The sequence below is a fragment of the Pleurodeles waltl genome, chromosome 3_1, assembly GCF_031143425.1.
Source record: "Pleurodeles waltl isolate 20211129_DDA chromosome 3_1, aPleWal1.hap1.20221129, whole genome shotgun sequence".
In the NCBI taxonomy this organism is placed as follows: domain Eukaryota; kingdom Metazoa; phylum Chordata; class Amphibia; order Caudata; family Salamandridae; genus Pleurodeles; species Pleurodeles waltl.
Window position 1 is genome coordinate 381233339 of NC_090440.1, and position 20593 is coordinate 381253931.

Consider the following 20593-nt stretch of genomic DNA (forward strand, 5'->3'; position numbering starts at 1 on the left):
ATAACTGACATTTCAGCCTTTCATGTATTGACCAGGTGCGCTATATGGCACATGTATAAGTTGACAAGTCTTAATCCTTGGGGGACGCCACATACCATGGCCTTCGATTCTGAGACTTAGCGATAATACTTTTATTTTCCGATTTCATTCTTGTTTCATTTGTAACTGTGTGGTCAGGTAGGATGAGAGACACAAGGTTATTTTGGTCCCTTAAAGTTAATGCTTTTTCTCTGATGTCCATCACTGTGTTCTTTACTTCTTAGCAATCCGACCCGACTGAAGGAGAAATGACACAAGGTCTCGCTTGTGAGTGAAATCGCCGCATCGCAAGCCCCTTTTGATGCACACTCACCCGTGAGGGGTTATTTTTTTAGGTGCCCAAGGTACATTTTCACACAAAAAGCATTAGCATTGTGTTTAAAATGACATGAAGAATGTTTTTGCATTTTCATTGATAACTTGACTTGTGTCATACTTGTGGATATTTGTCGTTTTGGTCTTGTTTTGTTTAGATAAATATTTTCTATTTTTCTAAACCTGTGTTGTGTCATTTTGTAGTGTTTTCATTAAGTTACTGTGTGTGTTGGTACAAATACTTTACACCTAGCACTCTGAAGTTGCTTAACTTGTGCAAAGCTACCAAGGGGGTGAGCGGGGGTTAGCTGAGGGTGATTCTCTTTTACCCTGACTAGGGTGAGGGACCTTGTTTGGACAGTCGCCTTGAAACACTAACATGCCACCCTCGTGACTCAACCATGACAAACACATCCCTTGAGTATCTACACACCCCATGTAAAGCTTCTTCTTCCAAACCCCACTAACAACCTATTTGTTGTCTTAAACACCACTCATTCTTCTAGTTCTAATTCTTTTAACTGGGACGCCCATTTAATTCCCTTCAACTCCGAAGAAATGCCTCCTGACCCAACTTGCACAATCACTCCTCTCTCTAAAGTAATTATCATACTGTTGCCCCTCAACTCACCCACCTCAGACTCCACTCTTCAGTCAAATGAAAGATGGTATCCCTTTGCAGGTGAACTAGTGCACCTTGATCTAACCATGCAACACACCATCGCTAAAGCCATCAGACTCGCTCAATGTTTGAAGCACACAGAGCTTACCCTTCTTTGGTATTCGGTAACCTGAGTTGTCAAAGACTCAATTCTAGTCTGCACAGCAGTCATCTCCTCTCTTGCAGCACTTGCATAATCGCCGTTTTTAGCAGCTGCAAGCTGAGCATTCTCCAGCTGTGAAATAAAATCATGAATATTAATCGGATTGGTCTGGAAGTCAATCTGTATCATACCATCAAGGCCTTCAAATCATCATTCTGTCACGTATGCAGAGATGACATTACATTCATTTTATGTGCTGGTTCCACATTTTCACGTTAGAAGCCTTTGTTTTCATTGATTAACATTTTTTTATAAAAAAAAATACAAATAATTACTAGCAGTAACAGAATGTTCAAGGTAAAAAAGACACTCAAATTCCACCCATTTAAATTAGCAAAATAGCAGAAACCTCGCATTTCAACAATTCGATTTTAAACATGACAGTGTGTTTTATTAAGGGGCTATATGCATTCTTTAGCCTCTATTATCAGGCAAATTAAAGCGATATGGAAGTTTCACTGATTAACTTTGTTAAATTACCTAAAGTGTGATTTGGTACGGTTTATAAAATTGCATTCAATGCTGTGAACACTAAGGGCATTACTTTAATTCACTGGGAGCATAATTCACAACAAAAAAAGCGTCAAGTATTTCCAAATGAGCAAGAAAGGCATTATTGCCTGTGATAAAGTTAGAAAGTCTTTATTTCTCAAAAACAGTGCCGAAATCACTACATTCTGTAAAGTGCATCTCTTTCTCCCCATCACAATCCTTCCAATATGAGACGGAATCATCGTCATTGACACCATTAATCCATCTTACATTTTGGCGTTTATAACTGTGCGCTGCTGGAGGAGGTTCAAATATCTAAGGGTGATCAAATCTCTTCATTCACCGAAATCAATCAATTTAAAGCAAGTAATACATAGAGCATGGAAGTCTAAAGATCTTACAAACTCCGAAAACGCGCAGCTACTCTACAGGGAGTGCAGAATTATTAGGCAAGTTGTATTTTTGAGGATTAATTTTATTATTGAACAACAACCATGTTCTCAATGAACCCAAAAAACTCATTAATATCAAAGCTGAATATTTTTGGAAGTAGTTTTTAGTTTGTTTTTAGTTTTAGCTATGTTAGGGGGATATCTGTGTGTGCAGGTGACTATTACTGTGCATAATTATTAGGCAACTTAACAAAAAAAAAATATATACCCATTTCAATTATTTATTATTACCAGTGAAACCAATATAACATCTCAACATTCACAAATATACATTTCTGACATTCAAAAACAAAACAAAAACCAATCAGTGACCAATATAGCCACCTTTCTTTGCAAGGACACTCAAAAGCCTGCCATCCATGGAATCTGTCAGTGTTTTGATCTGTTCACCATCAACATTGCGTGCAGCAGCAACCACAGCCTCCCAGACACTGTTCAGAGAGGTGTACTGTTTTCCCTCCTTGTAAATCTCACATTTGATGATGGACCACAGGTTCTCAATGGGGTTCAGATCAGGTGAACAAGGAGGCCATGTCATTAGATTTCCTTCTTTTATACCCTTTCTTGCCAGCCACGCTGTGGAGTACTTGGACGCGTGTGATGGAGCATTGTCCTGCATGAAAATCATGTTTTTCTTGAAGGATGCAGACTTCTTCCTGTACCACTGCTTGAAGAAGGTGTCTTCCAGGAACTGGCAGTAGGACTGGGAGTTGAGCTTGACTCCATCCTCAACCCGAAAAGGCCCCACAAGCTCATCTTTGATGATACCAGCCCAAACCAGTACTCCACCTCCACCTTGCTGGCGTCTGAGTCGGACTGGAGCTCTCTGCCCTTTACCAATCCAGCCACGGGCCCATCCATCTGGCCCATCAAGACTCACTCTCATTTCATCAGTCCATAAAACCATAGAAAAATCAGTCTTGAGATATTTATTGGCCCAGTCTTGACGTTTCAGCTTGTGTGTCTTGTTCAGTGGTGGTCGTCTTTCAGCCTTTCTTACCTTGGCCATGTCTCTGAGTATTCCACACCTTGTGCTTTTGGGCACTCCAGTGATGTTGCAGCTCTGAAATATGGCCAAACTGGTGGCAAGTGGCATCGTGGCAGCTGCACGCTTGACTTTTCTCAGTTCATGGGCAGTTATTTTGCGCCTTGGTTTTTCCACACGCTTCTTGCGACCCTGTTGACTATTTTGAATGAAACGCTTGATTGTTCGATGATCACGCTTCAGAAGCTTTGCAATTTTAAGAGTGCTGCATCCCTCTGCAAGATATCTCACTATTTTTGACTTTTCTGAGCCTGTCAAGTCCTTCTTTTGACCCATTTTGCCAAAGGAAAGGAAGTTGCCTAATAATTATGCACACCTGATATAGGGTGTTGATGTCATTAGACCACACCCCTTCTCATTACAGAGATGCACATCACCTAATATGCTTAATTGGTAGTAGGCTTTCGAGCCTATACAGCTTGGAGTAAGACAACATGCATAAAGAGGATGATGTGGTCAAAATACTCATTTGCCTAATAATTCTGCACTCCCTGTATTCTGAGCTGCGTGAAGAGCCATTTCCAATGTCAATTAACAGGTTTTCCCATCTGTTGTTATTCAATAACACACAGAATGTATTTGTTCTAACAGGTAGCAACTTATTAAAAAATAAGATCCATGCTTGGCTTAGTTAATGTCAGGCGAAGTTATTGGCCAACAGAAACTTGGAATTGGTCAAAAGAGGTTTGAATTGAAAAAGGACTGAATAAAATTAGCTGAATTCCACATGCTGTTTAGCAGCAAACAATCAATGGACACAATACTACAGAATAGTATTGTATTTTCAAACAGTTTGCTTTCACTTATTGGACAGCAGCAGAGTTTCCAACAAAAACAGATTGAGCAGCTTTAAATGGTCCCTGCAGATACCTATGGAACCTTTTCGTTCCCTCCCCTTGCATTTTGGAGCCAGGTATTCTGATAGTTGCAATACACTGCTTGTCTACACTCTGCTGTGCTTCGAGATCCTTATAAACCAAATGCCGCGCATACAACCTTTCATAATCTGGGTGAAGCATAACATCCAGACTACCTATTCCAGAGATCATGAAAACTCCTACAATTTTTAATATTGGAAGGATCGGAAAGTTCACTGCAGGCAAAAAAGCTGTAATACAAGGCAAGCCAATGAGCAAAAAAAAAACACTGTCAATCAAGTGAAGCTATGATTAGGTTTATTCAGTATTTTTTTTAACCTTATTTTACCTTTCTTTCCAGTGCAACAAAAGGAAATAAATGAACACCTTGTGTCATAAGTGAGACATGACTTCACTTCTGGGAAGGAGAAGATATTACTTCATAAATAGTACCATCCTCTTTGCCACCTTTTTAGGTCTAGGGTAGACAGAGCTTTCTCTGTGCCTTCAAGGAATGTTGTATACACTTCGTGGGCTTCCGCCCATCCACAGGCTTCCAATTTGCTGGCTCCATCGTCACTCTCTTATTATTACTCCCCGTTTGTCCATGGAATGCCTTTGTCATGCCTCTTGCTGTGTTTAGCCCTCCCCAAGAGCAGGGACCAATTACTATAATCAATCCACTGGTTACCATTTTAGCATCTGTTTTAGGAATTCATTTTTCCTTTGTTGAAAAGCAATTCACAATATCAGTCCTGTTGTCCGTCCCTTCGAGCTTTGCTCACTTTCTGTAAACAGGCCTAGAAAGCTTTTTCTTATCTCATCAAATTTGAGGAGCAAAGATCAAGATCAAATGTCAGGCGCTGTTTTCCGAGTGCGCCTTTTCTTTCACCAACTTCAAAGTGATTGCTGAAATTTTAGTGTCACTGGCGTTTAGGGTTCATGGCTGCTAAATTTATATTCTTTGAGCAGCACTGAAATCTCAGTGTTGCCGGAGTTTATGGTGCGATCTGCATTCTAAATATTTTAAACCACACTGGATTTCTGCACTCTCTCTCTATGCTTCTTAATGGTGGGTGGGTGGCTGTATGGTGAGTAAATTTGCATGGACCTGCCCCCCCTCATACTCTCCCTCATCACTGCTTGCCCCCTCCATCCACTATTGATTGTTTCCTTTAAAATGGATGCTTATTTGGACAACAGATCTTATCCACTTCGAAATTGATTTGTCTGATGCAGTACCTTAATGTGAGCAGTGGAGTGTGAGTGAGTGTGGGCTATTCATCTCTCCTACCCTGTTGAAATCTTAGAATGCAGATACTGTGGCTTGTGCTGATTCCAATTTCTCTTGTGGCACTTAGTGCACATGTGAACACTTGGTGCTATATTCATAGGGCTTTCCAATTTTTTGCATATCTTTTGAAACAAACAGAACACGCACGTAATCAGCATTTTCATTTCAACACACAAAAGCATTCTGTGATTTTTCTGGGCCCGAACTACATGCACAACATGGATGGTATTGGTTTTTATCAAGGTGCTATTTAGCACGGTGTTAAATAGGTGTGCTATTTAAAAATAGCGCATGAGATAACAGTAACAGGAGGATAACTTAACTCATTCCTGGATTGCTTAGTCTGCACACGTGCTGGTGCACCAACCTTTAGACAGGCAGAGTCAAATGTTGATATAACTTGTCAAACCGTGCAGATTTCAGTGCTAAATTACACTAGTGCCATTTTCATCTACGTAATCTGAAAACATTAGCCCCTCTTTGCTCTTCTTTTTGCTTAGTCAGTATTTTGTTGTGCAGCAGCGATCATTTACTGAACAATAACTAGCGAATATCAGTGGATTTCAGTGCCAATTCCTAAATAAATCTTTAATAGTTTCGATGGACACAAACTTAACAGGGGCTTCCAGTGTTGCTGAAGAACATGGGCAAAAAGTTATTTAGGACAATCTAATTGACAGAGAACCCTATGCCAAACATTTTAGAGCTATTTGGATTTGGTTGAATGGTCTTTGGAAGACTGTACCATCATTTGTACTGTGAAAAACCCACAGATAGTTGCTAAATTATCATACACAACAGAAAGACATTTTCATTTGTGTAGCACAATACAGAAACACCACCTTCATTCTGCAGACTAAAGTCAAACACTCTCTCATGGGATAATTGTACCTGTTGAAGCCTGTAATATTTACTCCTCTTTCTATGTGTCTTCTCCTTTCCATTATATCTTCTCATTAAGCTCAAAATCTACAAACTTGCCAAACTCCTTTCTGTGCTCTTGTGACTGTTGAGTTTAACAATCTGCTTATCAGCATTACATTCCTTTTGCATCCAGCAATCAGAAGATTTGCAGAGCGCTACTTGTCACGCATGAGGGTATCCAGGCACTGGCAGGGTCCCGTTGATTAGCAGACTAGCCAGTTCTTCAAGGACTTCCAGCACTCTGGAAGAGTTGGGGAACTCTGTAAATCAAAGGGTAGCTAATTCCATGTCTTCGCTGAAAGGTGAGTGAAGGAGCGACCTCCGCATCTGCTATGTCAGATGCGGGGGAGAGGGTTAGAGAAAGGGATTCAAGGAACAGGTGTCTGTTCGGCTGATGGAAGTCCAGGCTGTGGTTCAAGTAGGCAGGTCCACAGTTGTGTAGGACCTTGTATGCATGGGTCAGGTGCTTTAACTGGCACCTTTTCTGTACAGCGAGCCAGTGGAGTTCCCTGAGGCAGGGGTGTTGTGGGTTTGTCAAGGGAGATCCAAGACAAGTCTGGCTGCAGCATTTGGTATGGTCTGTAGTCAGAGGTGAGCTGTGATTCCTGCATAGTGAGTATTTCTGTAGTCCAGTCAGCAGGAGATGAGGGCCTGGGTGGATGGTGTTTCTGGAGCTTTTGGGTAGCCATTTGAATATCCTACAAAGCATGCAGATGATAAAGAAGCAGAAGGAGGAGGAGATGGAGTTGACCTGAGTCGACATGGTTCGTTTGTTATGCTGAATGTGGAACAAGTTCAGCAAACAAGTGGAGGGAGAAAGGTAAAAAGGTTTGAGGGGTGACCCTGCAGAGTGGGCCATTTTCAACACTTGGGTTCGGAGGTGAAGGGGGGAGGAATGGACTTTTTGTGTTCTTCCAATGAGGAAAGAGGCGATCCATCTCACTGCATCTCCTTGGAGTCCTATGTTGTGCAGTCTTGTGAGGAGTATGTGGTGAGAGAACATATAGAAGGCTGCCAAGAGCTCTAGGGGGATCAGAGTTAGTCTCTCCTCAGTCAAGTAGGGCTCCGATGTCATTGGTCGCTGCGACAAGTGCTGACTCAGTACTGCTGAATCCAGATTTTGAGGAGTCTAGTATGACATAACAACCTAAACAATAATTTCACTGAGACTGTAAAACACAATTGATCATTATTGGGTCTCAAAATGATTATACATAGATCAGTACTTTAACTAACCTTGGCGCTGAATGTTCGTTCCAGCTCATCCTTGTAATCTTGAATTTGTTCCTCGTGATCACTTCTGAGCTGCTGTAGAGCTTCTGCAAGTTTATTTTCAAATTCAACACGGCGACCTGAATCTATTTCGACAATCTTGGTCTCATGGCGCTTTTTAGTTTCACTGAGTTCCTTTAAAAAACAGGGATCAATCATATTGGCAGTGTTTACTTTCCCGTAAATAGTTGGGCAGCAAATGCTACACTTAAAGATGTAAGTCTAGAATCAGAGGTTTAATAAAAGAAGGATGCAATATATGTAAACTGGATAATGCAGAGACTAAAACAAAGTTGAGATTAACAAAATGGTACGCTGTGCTAGCTTGCTCAACTGCAACAAGGCGATGTAGAAACAACTACATTAGTAAAATCATGTAAAAACAAAGAACACCGTATTTGATCAGAAAGATGAGTGGGCCCTTTTTGATCCCAACTTAACACTATGATATTGTTAGTTTTAAATGATAAATAGACTTGGAGAGACATGGAAAACATACAAGAAATCTGAATGCAAATACTATGTCTTGGTTATAGATACTACCATCAATATTAATTCCCCTTCAACTGATGCCCTGGTGAGTGAGTGTTGAGGAATAACTTAGCATGCTTTCAGTTTCCTAGTTAAGATCTACACTGGTTCTATGAGCCTAGCAAGACCTTTGAAGTAGGATAGGCTGGTATGGGTCTAGACAGAGGTTGAAGAGCACAGTCGTCCCACTAATCGGCCCAACCCAATGAAGCAGAAAGCTCATTAGACATCAGTGGAAGGGGAAACAAATGTAACTAAGACATTAGGTCACTGGTTGAGGGGGGTGAAACCCTACTGAAGCAGCAGCCACAATCCTGGTCAGGGTGAAGTCACAAGCAAAGTCCAAATTAACCTGTGCTCAATAGGGGGTGGGAGGAATCTGTGGGGTTTTAATTCCATGGAAGTACATTAAAATTCTGCAGAATTCTGCAAAGGGGCAAAGTGGGCACGCAATGTGCAGTGGAAACCCCTCAGTGCCCTTATATAAGTATGTAGGGCACTGAGGGGTATGCACTGCACATTGCAGTTCCCACTCTGCCCCATGGTGGAATTCCGTCAAACTCTGTGCAATTTAATGTAATTCCAGGACATGAAACCCCTCCAATTCCACCTATCCCTAATATTTACATCTGGTGCCCACTTTGAAGTAGAGGAAGTTTCTAGAGGTTTTCACCTCTTTGAGGTGTCAGGCATCCCCTTACTCCCTGCGCCTGCCCCAGATTATCTGAGATCACAAAAGACCAGTGTCAAAAAAAACTTTGTGAGAGTGCTCAGGCAAAGCCTTTGTGATGTGCAAGGATGGTTAGGTGACAGCTCCCCCCCTCCGTTAACTCACAGTAGCCTACCCTGTCAACATCTAGCTTCCCTTTGTATCAGCATCTGGGAGCAATACAAAAAGACCAACTGCCTGCTTCACCTAGTCATATGACCCAGGAACATTCTGGAGGCACTAAATGGTTAGGATAACAAATCCCAACTTTCTGAAAGTGGCATTTTCAGAATTATGATTAAAAAAAAATTAAAAACTTTACCACTAAAGAGGACTTTCAATTACAATTCTTTAGGAACCAAACTTGATCTGTCCACCTGCTCCAAAATGTAAGCTATTAAAACTCATTGTTATCCCATGGGAGAGGTAGGTCTTGCAGTAATGAAAAATACATTTAGAAAAGTTTCACTACCAGGACATGTAAAATTTAAATGTACATGTCCAACATTTTAAATGCATTGACGCAGCCCCTTGGGCTGTTCAGGGCCTACCCGAAGGGTGACATATGTTTATTAAAAAAGGAAGGTTTAGTCCTGGCAAATGGTTTATTTTACCAGGTGAAAATGGCAGTTTAAAACTGCACATTCAGGCTGGCATGGCAGATCGGAGACCTGTTTATGGAACTACTTAAGTGGGTGGCAGAATGAGTGCTGCAGGCACACTAGTAGTATTTAATTTACAGTTCCTAGGGACACATGGTACCCCTTTTACTAGGGAATTACATGTACATTAAATAGGTGCATTGGGCTTGAGCCTATTCTACCAGATTTAGGGGAGAGAACACAAACATTTTACCACTTCCAACCAGGGCTAAAGTGTGCAGAGTCCTAAAAGCCTATGACTGGAGCCACTCCTCTTCCCCTGGGGCCCAAAGCAGTATTTATGACCCTTAGGGAAACACTGGAGAACTATCCCTAATCAGTGCTCAGTGGTGTTAGAGCTCACTAAACCATCAGGGATTACTTTTTTGTGTATGGGCTGGGCAGACAGGGCCCAGTATTGGGTCATGCCTCACACCCCTAGCCCAAGAAAATGTTTCTGTCACCCTGTGTGGCAAAGTGGAGGTTTACCTACAATCTGCTAACAGGGGGCATAATTCATATTAGAACATCATAAGAAGACAAAAAAACAGTTATGAAATGGGACTAGTTTGCCGTATCATTGCTTAACACACCCCTGGGGCCCTTGACAACCCTTACACCCTTGGCAGAATTAGGGGTTTAACATCTTTCTGCTAACCCATTATTGCTCTTACCCAAAAACAATCATTATAAAATAAAATGTACTCACTTGTCTAGGGCATGAATGCAGTACACAAACACAAGGTCAGCCTACCAGCCTTGGCCATTTCTGAACCCTAGTGGCCCAGTGGAATCTAGACTGGTGCAGTTAGCATGCATCTGAACAAACTGTAGGATCCAGAAATGTTCAACATATGTCAAAACTAGGGCATCGGGTCAGTTGGCACCTGGGCACCCCAAAAACCCTGGGCATCTCTAAATCTTTCAGATCAGGTAAATCCATGGGATGCACCTTGCACGGATCCTGGCATTGTATCCTTAACAGAATGGTCTTCAATCATCAAAATGTACCTGAAGAAAACAAATCTCATTTTCTATGGCACAACATTTGGTCTGGGGCCAATCGGTACCCCAAAAACCCTACCAACCTTGGGCATTTTTGAACACTTGTAGCCCAGGGAAATCGAGGGTAGTGTTGCTTGCAACATGTATTCTAATTCAGAATGCATGGCAAATGTCAAAGTATAGGCCAAAAACATTTATGTGACAGAACCCACAAGAACTTCCAGTCAACAGCAAGATTATCATCACACATTTTCACCAGTCTCTCACATGTGTGGGTGAACCTAACACGTGACTTGGATGGACCAAAACTCTAAATATGCTAAGGCCACATTGCCACTACACTGATTTATACAGTCTACGTTTTGTACTGTTCTGTATGCTGCGATAGGTCCATCCACTTGAGGTGGAACTTTTGCTACTGGCTGCCAGTTCAGTTTTCTGTCACAGAAATATGAGGAAATTGAGCGCGTGTCCTGTTTCACTGAAAGTGGAATACTGTCCTCCTTATGAATTTAGCACATACAACAGTGGTAGAAGCATATGGTGTTTGGTGAATCCATAGTTTTACCAGACATTTCATACAGGTCACTGGAGTGAAGTCCTACTGGCCCAATCAAGCAAAGTTTTGTTTCTGTGAGCTGAACCGGATCCTAATGCCCACATCTCCAGCATATGCGGTGTGTTAGTCTTGCACACAGCATACTTTGTTCATACATTGTGTGCATAAGTTAACCATGTAATGGAGAGCAGGGGAGGCCATTTTGGATGTGCCTGGCCTTGTGCACTTATGGAGGGAAGGTGGTTTTCCTCAGACAGAGGAAGTGTGTTGCTGACAATCCTGAAGCTGGAGGGAAGAGCCTAAGACCCTGAAGTGGGGAGAAAGGAGACGAGGCTCCTTTAGAAATTATAATTAGGTCTTGATTAGTATTCCCGTAGAACTGCCAATTCAGTACATAATAAGGGTGGAGGGTGAGACTGCAGTCTATTGTGTAGGGTGACGTGGACCCCTTAGGACTACTTAGGGGGGAGACCAGCCTTTTACCTTTCCCCTGATCATTTTTCAGTGTGGCAAACGACAGCCAGGTGCAGAAATTGCACCACAGTTCATGCTTTGTGCCTTTTTTAGGGGTGCTTCAAGTTGGGGGACTATCCAGCTGTGAGGATAGCAATGTGGAGATGCTGGTCCTCCTTTCTCATTGAAAAGAGAACCAGCCTTAATGAGTTCTGGATGTGAGGACAGTGGATCTGCTGCATGTTTTCACTGTATAAATATTGGACCCACTTGTTGATCCAGTTTCGAGTCTTCTATGACCATTAAAAGGAGTGCTCTGCAGAGTACTCGGAAGATTGCTGTACAACCAGAGCTGGTGCCGGAGTTTAGAAGTGTCCATTGGATGAAATTTGATGGCAGCCTATCTCATGTCACTATGATCTAGAGACTGGTTTGGTTACACAACTTAAGTGGAGTCCAAGACCTATCACCCAGAAGTTGGTAGAAGTACAACATAAACAAGATCCAATCCATGGAGCCACTGCGACTCCAAGTTAGTTGAATCTTCAGCCTAAAGTGCCTTGGACATTGGCTCTCTCTGCTGCAAAGGACAGCAACCTCAATACTGCAGGAACAGGCAGATTTCAAATCAAAGCATGTGTTCTTTCCCAGAATCTGGATGGAGAATATTTTTGACTGTGATGAACTGAGCAAAGTGGTTAATCTGCACCCCAGCCTATATTCAAGCTTCCATTGGAATTCCTACAATCCTGGGGGAATGGTGGCTTGGGGGTTGAGAGCCTAGACCAAAGGAAGAGAGAAACCAGGCAGAGAGTAACAAGACAGTGAATAAAGATATGATTAGCCCAGCATTCAATTCAGTAAATTCTGCTTGAGCATTATTATTTGTATAGCATTTACTGCTGGTATGTAAATAAGTACTTTAAGCAAATCACTGGGTTGGACAAGTGATGCTGTGTGACTGATGAGTTCTGATCTTGAGCACCCCTATAATTCTTCACCGAGAAGCCTCTGACTGCTCGCTATTACTACCATTAAGAGTTAAGTGTTGAAGGGCTTATAAATGGGCCAGTCTACACAGCCATAATAGGATGGACCAGAGAGATAAAAGGAAAATTACCTCAACCTCTATAGGCGAGACTCAGTAGCCCTGCTTGACCTATGATACCCTGAACAGGGTCTGTTAGAGTAAGAAAAGGTAGTGGGAATTGATACATAGCACACAATCCTGGCCTGTCCCAGGTGTCTAGTTGTCAAAAATGTCTGTGGTGGCCTTTGGCTCCAACGTTACAGCCAAATCCCATGGGCAGTGAAAGGAATGTGGGTGGTTTCAGCAACGTTTTACGCTTGTAGGACATTCTGGGCAAAAATAAATAAGTAAATAATAAATTTTTTTAAAACACTAGTATTTATACAAGCCACACCAAGGACTCCTCCAAGAGTCTAGATTTTATGTACACCTTACAAACACTATATACCTCTGCAATTGGAAGAACATTATGGACATAATGATGCATTTCTTTTGTTGATCAGCATAAGGGCAAAATATTACGTAGTGAAATATCAATTTCTATTTTTTTATTCCAACAATTAATTACTCAGGTAAACCATGTAGAATCTACACACATGGCAATTGGCAGAATTCAGAAAATTCAGAATGGATATTGAAACTGAAAAAAACAAGAAATCTTGACTGCCACTTACGAAATATTCAGTGAAAAGGTGAGTGTTAGAGGCTTTTTTTTTTTTTTTTTAAATCACTGTTCCAAGTTTTTGACAGCTGGAAAGTTCCCACCTTCTGCCCGCCCCAGTTAAAACAAATTATATATATAAATAATATATATATATATATATATATATATATATATATATATATATATATATATATATATATATATATTTGGCCATTTCTCATTTCCGTCGAGGTACGACCACAAACCCTGGGTACTTTTATAATCCCATAAGTATGCAATTTGGTCTGGATATATTTTGTCACCAAGTCAGTCAAAGGCTTCAGTGAAAAGTGACCCATATATCAAAAAGTTAAGTTGATAAAAAAAAAACATAAGACAAATTTGCTCATTACACACATGATCTGTTATTGTGATATCCTTTCGAGCAGGCAAAGTTTTTTACTTTAATTTTGTACGGATGCTCTGAATCATTATAATCTGTTCCATTGAGTCGTCAAGTGGATGCTTCTCAATGGCAAAGATTCCTGTGCTAAAAGTTCTGAGCTCTCCCTGCGATCCTATGATTGATCATTCTTTCCCCTTCAACAGTTCCCCCCCTCATGTTGCGCATACTTTCTCATAAATCATGCCGGTATGGCTGGGTCTGTTTATGAGAATACTTTTGGTTCTTCTACTAGTTTCCCTTCTATCTCCACTTTGTAGGATTATTCCCCACATCAGCTCCAAGGGTACCTATATGACTGGTTTTTCATCCACTAATGAAATGGTCTTCAAGTGACGTCCTCCACTTTTAGTGACCCCTCTCCCCCATTTAGCCCTCTATACTAACCACTTTGATCCTTCAAATTAAAAGTCTTAGTAATTTGAAACTCGTGGATTATACTCACAATGGCTTCTACCGTAATTTTCAACAAGAATAACTGTAGTCACAAAACATGTTATAATAAGTTTAGAGATATTTACATTCCACATTTACTTGTGTTGTCAAGCCAGTGAATCATCAAAATCAACTTAGAAACAGTTCAAAACTGCAACTAGGAATAATCATGACATGAGTTTTACGATACTACCTGTAATACTGTGCATGCTGCACCTCCGCTCTGGCACTTACGACTTCCACTCACTTATGGGCATGGAAGCAATTTGACAATGCAAAGAAAAGTAAAAGAAACTTTCAAAGCACTACATTTTGTTTTTATTAATTACTAGAGATCTACTAGTTACAAGGATTCAAACTTCTCTAAACTTGAACTCTTTGTTAAACAAGGAATAGTAGCTTTGCAAATATTTGGAGACATTTTGTTCAACAAGTCAGACACCTATTTTACAGACCACAAGTTCCTCATAATTATGACAATTACTCACACTGCTATCCAGACAATATTAAATGGTACCCCCCTGTCTGAAGAGCAATATATAAGGAGTCTTGTCCACTTTTCAATTTTGATACTGCCCTCATGTGCTTAACCAGGACCCAATATTCAATCTCAGTCAGTATATATTTTACAATACTTGTATACCTGTATGAACAAATGGCAGAACACATTATGGATTAAGTCACTGAAGTTCTCATTAGTAAATCTCCGATTTTTATGAAGGCATAGATTTTTCGATGATGACAATGTTACCTTGTTAACGTCATGATCTAAGTTCCTGCACATTATAGTTTTATAATTTGCAATATAATATTATTGCTGCATGGCCACTCCACAAATGGTGACAATTACAAGTTCCAATCATTAAACTTGTAGCTTTACAGAGACACCTCCACCCATGCATTCAATATAGGAGGCTTCTACCTGGTCATGGATGGACTTCTGAAATTCCATTTGCTCTTTAAGAGTCTGAATTTTGTTTTCCAAGTCAACTCTCCGCAGCATTTCATCATGAAGTTGCTTTGCTGTATCACGCTTTGAGCATTCAAGCTAAAAGAAATAGGACAGTTAAGATAAACTGTATCCAAAACCGAAACAATCAACAAATTATCACTGTCCTAACTTGCAAGTGTCTGAGGTGAATATGGGCATGAGAGAAGTCACTGATTTATGACCAGTTTGGGTAATTGTAGAAGAATGGTAGTGTTATGTATAGAGAAATTGCTCATAACCTAGATGAGGAAGGGCATAGAACATGACAACTGCTAATACACATCCGTGGAGAAACACCTTACAAATGAAGACAGGCCATCTGAAGAAGGCTAGATGACAGAAACTGCTCTTTCTTAGAGATGCTGCTCTCAGGGGGTGGGTTTCTGATACCTTTAGACTAGGTCTTGTAATAGCCTTTAACTCAAGTAGACTGTCTTGGCTGTCCACTAGCATGAACACTGATAACCTGGGAATGAAAGTGGCGGAGGGGACCAAAATGGCGCACAGACAGCCATGACAATTCTTTCTCTGTCCCATTTAGCAAATATTGGCCCAGGCCACCTTTTCCTGCTTCCCAGTTAATTCACAATTACTCCATATGAACTCCTTACCAGATTAATTTTAACTGTGTACAAAAGTATAATAGTAAAAGAAACACATCCTTAGCACCCAAACAACTTAGTTAAAATGGTCTTGACCTAATACAAAGCTCCTTCTATTCTTTTCAGGTGCACATCTTGGAGTCCAGCTAAAGTTAAATGTATTCATACAAGGAGAGTGCAAGGATATGCGGAGTATGTGAATAAACAGGGAACAACATCCAACAAATTGATGTGATCGGTCACTCATGCTGCTAACTATCAGGCAAGTAAACGATTGGCACTCGCTGAAGACTCAGAAAACTGCTTCTTGCACAACTGAGTAGGAGGACACTGTGTGACAGATTTCAATAGGCCTATAGCTCACACATCTCTTAGTGTGAAAGAAACACAGGATTGTCTTATGTCAGACAACCACCCAAGATTAAAAAAGACAACCATAGCATTTGGTAATCAAGTTATATACTCTAGAATTCCTGAACTGAAATACTAGAGTATAAAAAAATAAAAAGGAGTACATGTTTAAATAATCGTTTCAGAGATGATAGGGCGCCCTGATCTCTGTGAAGCCTGCTATTCAGTGCACCAAGGCCGTCCATAGGGAATCTACTGCGTTGCGTGCCCTTAAGAGCCCCATTCATGTACATCAGATAGGAGGCACCGGAGAATATGGAAAATTATGTGCTGTACCCTGACAATGTGGAAGTGAATTAATTGGTGGTCCCCTTGGAAAACCAGGATGACGGAGACTGGGCCACACCCACAAAAGACTGCAAGAGCAGATTTTTAGGCTGGGCAGGTTGGTGAGAAAGCAGCTATAGAATCTACCTGTAGGAATGACTAAACTGAGATCCCCATCATTGTGAAATGGGTACACTGCAGAAAGAAGAGTGGAGCACAAAGTGAGAGAAGGCATTGAACACAACTGGTTAGCACAGCCCTGCACCACAACCCTTATGTAATTCCATGGTATAAGTGGACGGGGTGCTGAGCAAGAGACAGTGTTACCAGGGCCTCCCTGATACAAATGGACTCCGCTGGTGGCTGCTTTACATGGAGCCTTTCAGTACTCGTGCTCTAGTTCAATAGGAAGACTAACAGCACTCAATGTAATAATTGTTTTTATCTGGGAGAGAAGGATAGACAGTAGTTAGGCTTGCTGCTATAACTATAGAGAGGCTGGTAACTGTAAGGCTTGTGATTCTAATATGGGGTTTCCATCCCTCCCCTGCCCCCAATCCTCATCTACATTTCTAACTCGAACTATCCACTTGGGAGGTATGGGAATGGGCCATATTATGGTAGACAATTAGGGTCGGGGACCTGTTGGCAGGGCCGGCCTTAGCGCTGGTGACGACCTGTGCAACAATAGTTCTTGACACCTCCCAATTACCACCTTCGCCACAGGTTCCCTCACTACCACCCTTTAACAGTGCCTTTCAAGTCTCCATAACCACTCTTTCTAAGATGCATTTTATTTGTTTTGTAATGCCACACATTCCAATGTAGGGTGTCGGAGCACTTTACATCACACACACATTACAGAGACAATCGATCAAAAGTCTGTAAATCAGTGTATAAGAAGTGTTACATAAGACAGCACTACAAGATGTAGGAGTCACACGTCATCCATACTGGTAGGCTGTGTAGTTTAAGAGTGCTTGGTCTGGAGAAGCACAAACTCAGAATTTAAAATGTAACACCATGGTTGGGGGGTCTCTTTAGAAATAATTGATTTAGACCTAAATTAACTCTTTTTTACAACATTAGGATAATGAAAGACTGGGTAAAAAATAACAATGTTCTAATCTATACCTTGCAGTTTGCATTCAGTTCTTTGATGACATTTAAAAGTTTACTGTTCTATATTCGGATTTTAACTTACAAAATGTAAGTAACAAAAGGACCTTTCTGACAAAAGCAGTAACCCACTGACCTGTTAGCATTATATGCACTTTGTGATCTGCATGGTACATGATCTTTGCAGGAGGCATATTATCCCTCTGTGCTACCTTAAAACCTCTGCTACAGAAAACTCTGAACTCTTTCCAGGCAGAACATTAACCACCAGAGGTATCTTGACATATTTATTGTTGCTTGAAAATTGCTGCAGGCCAGGAACGCTGCTGTAGGGGCTTTTAAAACTGTAATACTTGCAAATATAGTGCAATCCTCCTAGAGTCCGCACCTGGTGTGGTGGCCCCAGTAGTACCGCCCTAGAGCCAGCCCTGCCTGTTGGCAAGAAGGAAATGGTACCTAAAGGACTTTTTCTGGGGATGCACATTGTTGTCTTTCTGATGAGTATGATCGTTACCGAGTACTGTTTTATATAAGATTTTTAAATTCTACAGTTTAGAGTACAAACTGTGGTGACGTCGTGCCATGTGTTATTTACAAAGAAATAAAATGTCAAAAAATGGCCTAGAGAATGGTACCATAAAATTGAGAATGCCCAAGCTACCTCAGTAGCCCTCTGACTTTTTAATAGATAAATATACTTGTAATTCACCTATAGTTACTTGTCAACTACTATAAAGGTCAATAAAAAGCAGGATGTTTCTCACAGAGGCAAGTTGGTCCTTTAAGTCGTGGAGCTGTCCTTCTAAACTTCGCTTTGCACCTAGAGCTGTGGCCAACTCTGCTTCTTTTGAGTTTAGAAGAGCTTCAAGATCTCTTAAGTGACTCAAAGCGTGGTTTAAATCGGCTTCTTTTTTAGAGTTTCTGAGGAGAAATAAAAGCAAATTATGAAGTTAATAATTTACTCATTTCTCATGCCATTGCTTTTGCATCTCTAGTTACATGTAAAAGATTTAAGAAAATGCTATCTGTGTAGGTTAGTGTACCAAGTGAATTTAAAAAAAAACCCATCAAACTAGCAAATTAGACTAAATAAACGAAAATCGTATCAGTATCTTCCTTTAACTAACATAATTGTAAACACTTTTTCTATGGTTTCCAATAGAGGAAAACGCACATTGCAACACACTGAACTTCTTTCCGTGGGAATTTTTTTATCTTTTGCAAGCACATGGAACAAGATTGCATCCATATTGTTTACCATCTGCACATGATCATTTATTTGTGTGTCTTTCTGTTGAAGATAAACCAGTAAATACATTTTTTGATTAATAGAAACAAATTACATAAGTATTGTAAATCTAAAACATTGTAAACTATTGTACAGTGTGCTGTACATTCCTTATGTAAAACCAGTATTTCATGGGGCTGAAGCCAAAACATTTCCTGCGCCTCTCCTAGGAGGAGCAGTAGCTCATAGTTAAGAAACTACGTTCTCTGTGGTAAGATTAAATGTAGTATTTGACACGCCTAGTTGTTAAGCTGCATCAAGAAGGAGCATGTCAGGACTTCTGTGGCGCTGAACCTGGGGTCCCAGCTGCTCTCGCATTAGGATTGTCCTACCTGCAGAGGCTCCTCCACAATGGCAGAGGAGTGTCACCCCACTGGTTCAGAGGTAGCAGCTGAAAAATAAAACAATATTTTATCATGGTTATATTTTTCAGCTGCTGGCTGAGCCAGCGTACGCAGGGGGTGGGGGGCTGGTCATTGGGAGGAGGAGGAGGAATGGCGTGCACTTAAACATGCACATTTCAGTGTGGCCGGCTATCTTAGGCCGGCTAAACTGATATGCGCACTTGAGTTTTTCCAACCCAGTGGTGTTACACAGCCAGGTGGGAGAAAAAGCACAGACTCCTATGCACTGTCGGAGTGCCAGGCAAAGCCGATCAGACCAATCCTGGCACTGCTGTGTGTGTGGGGCAGCCAGTGCTGGTGTCCCAGGGACTGCTGGGACACCAACAGGAGCAAGAACAAAGTGGAGCAAGGTGGCCAGCGACAGGACAGGTACGTATCTTTTATTTTATCCCTAATCCCCAGTCCCGTTCTTCTCCACCCCCATTTCAGATTGACAGAGGCTGCCACTACATTCTACTGGTAAGAACTCCTACCATCTGAACTAGGATTGATCGTACCAGATAAAACCGTAAAAACTATACATGCAAATAACACCTCATGTTTTGTACATGCAAACAACACCTCGTATCGTATACCTGCAAACACCACCTCGATAAAAGTTAATTCAGTTTCAATTTTAATGTCAGGTCGAATTTTTAAAACTCATGGATAAGTAGACATAAAACAGATCAGTGAACACCGGCTCAGCAGTACATTAGCTTCAAATAGATGGGCAAGACTTGGAAGCACTCACGGCAGGCCACCAAAATGAAATAAAAACATCAGTTAGAAAAACGCTGTATCTGAACTTCAAGTAATACAGTCTTGTAAGTATAGGGTTAATACAATCAAGAAATTCCTCTGTCCTAAATACAAGTTTATGGAGGAGAAAATATTCAGACATCACTCACACTGTCAAATAGATTCTTAACTCTATGCATTTAGCCAGAATTTGAGCTCCACAACAACTGCTATAGGGGCACATACAGATAACGGATGATGCTAATAGTTGCTCAAGCCTGTATCGATCAGGGACTGCTTGATGTAGGGCAACCGGGAACCTTCTGGGATTTTTGATGGCCAACAATTGGTTCTGGTTGAGCATGGCAACATCTAAAAAGCCAAATACAAATTCAACTCTAGTAGTGAAGTAGAGTTATCTCTAACGTTTTACTGCAGTGCATAACTACTATCTAATTAAACATTCTCTTATCACTACAATTAACAATCCTTTCACACATTCTGAAAGAGATTACCTATTGAAATGAAAGACGCTTTTCTATATTTAAAACCCCATGAAGGGCTAGCCTCTCTTTTTTGGTCTATTCTAATAAAGCACATTTACTGACCTGTCTGATAAAAGTCCTTTCAGTATAAAGGAGTACAGTTCTTTTAAAACAAAGGTAAGTCTCATGTGACACTTTAGAAGGTTAATACATCTTTTATTTAAGTACAAGACAAAAAAAATACTTTTATTTCAGAATTGTCTTACTAGTATTTCGTCTTCTCTTTTGCAATTGAGTAACAGTAAAAAAAAAATCAAATTTGC

At 40.8% G+C, this 20593-nt stretch overlaps 1 protein-coding gene across 3 annotated transcripts in view; it reads right to left on the bottom strand.

The window, feature by feature from the left end:
• LOC138284127 (lamin-B3-like) overlaps positions 1-20593 on the bottom strand; it is a 225792-nt gene that overhangs the window by 142437 nt on the left and 62762 nt on the right. For all 3 annotated transcript variants that reach the window (XM_069222571.1, XM_069222568.1, XM_069222569.1), the window contains exons 2-5: positions 18138-18294; positions 14906-15031; positions 7479-7649; positions 1125-1250 (exon numbers count right to left, since the gene is read on the bottom strand). In XM_069222571.1, coding sequence (XP_069078672.1) covers positions 1125-1250; positions 7479-7649; positions 14906-15031; positions 18138-18294 — 580 coding nt within the window. The remainder of the gene's footprint in view (positions 1-1124; positions 1251-7478; positions 7650-14905; positions 15032-18137; positions 18295-20593) is intronic.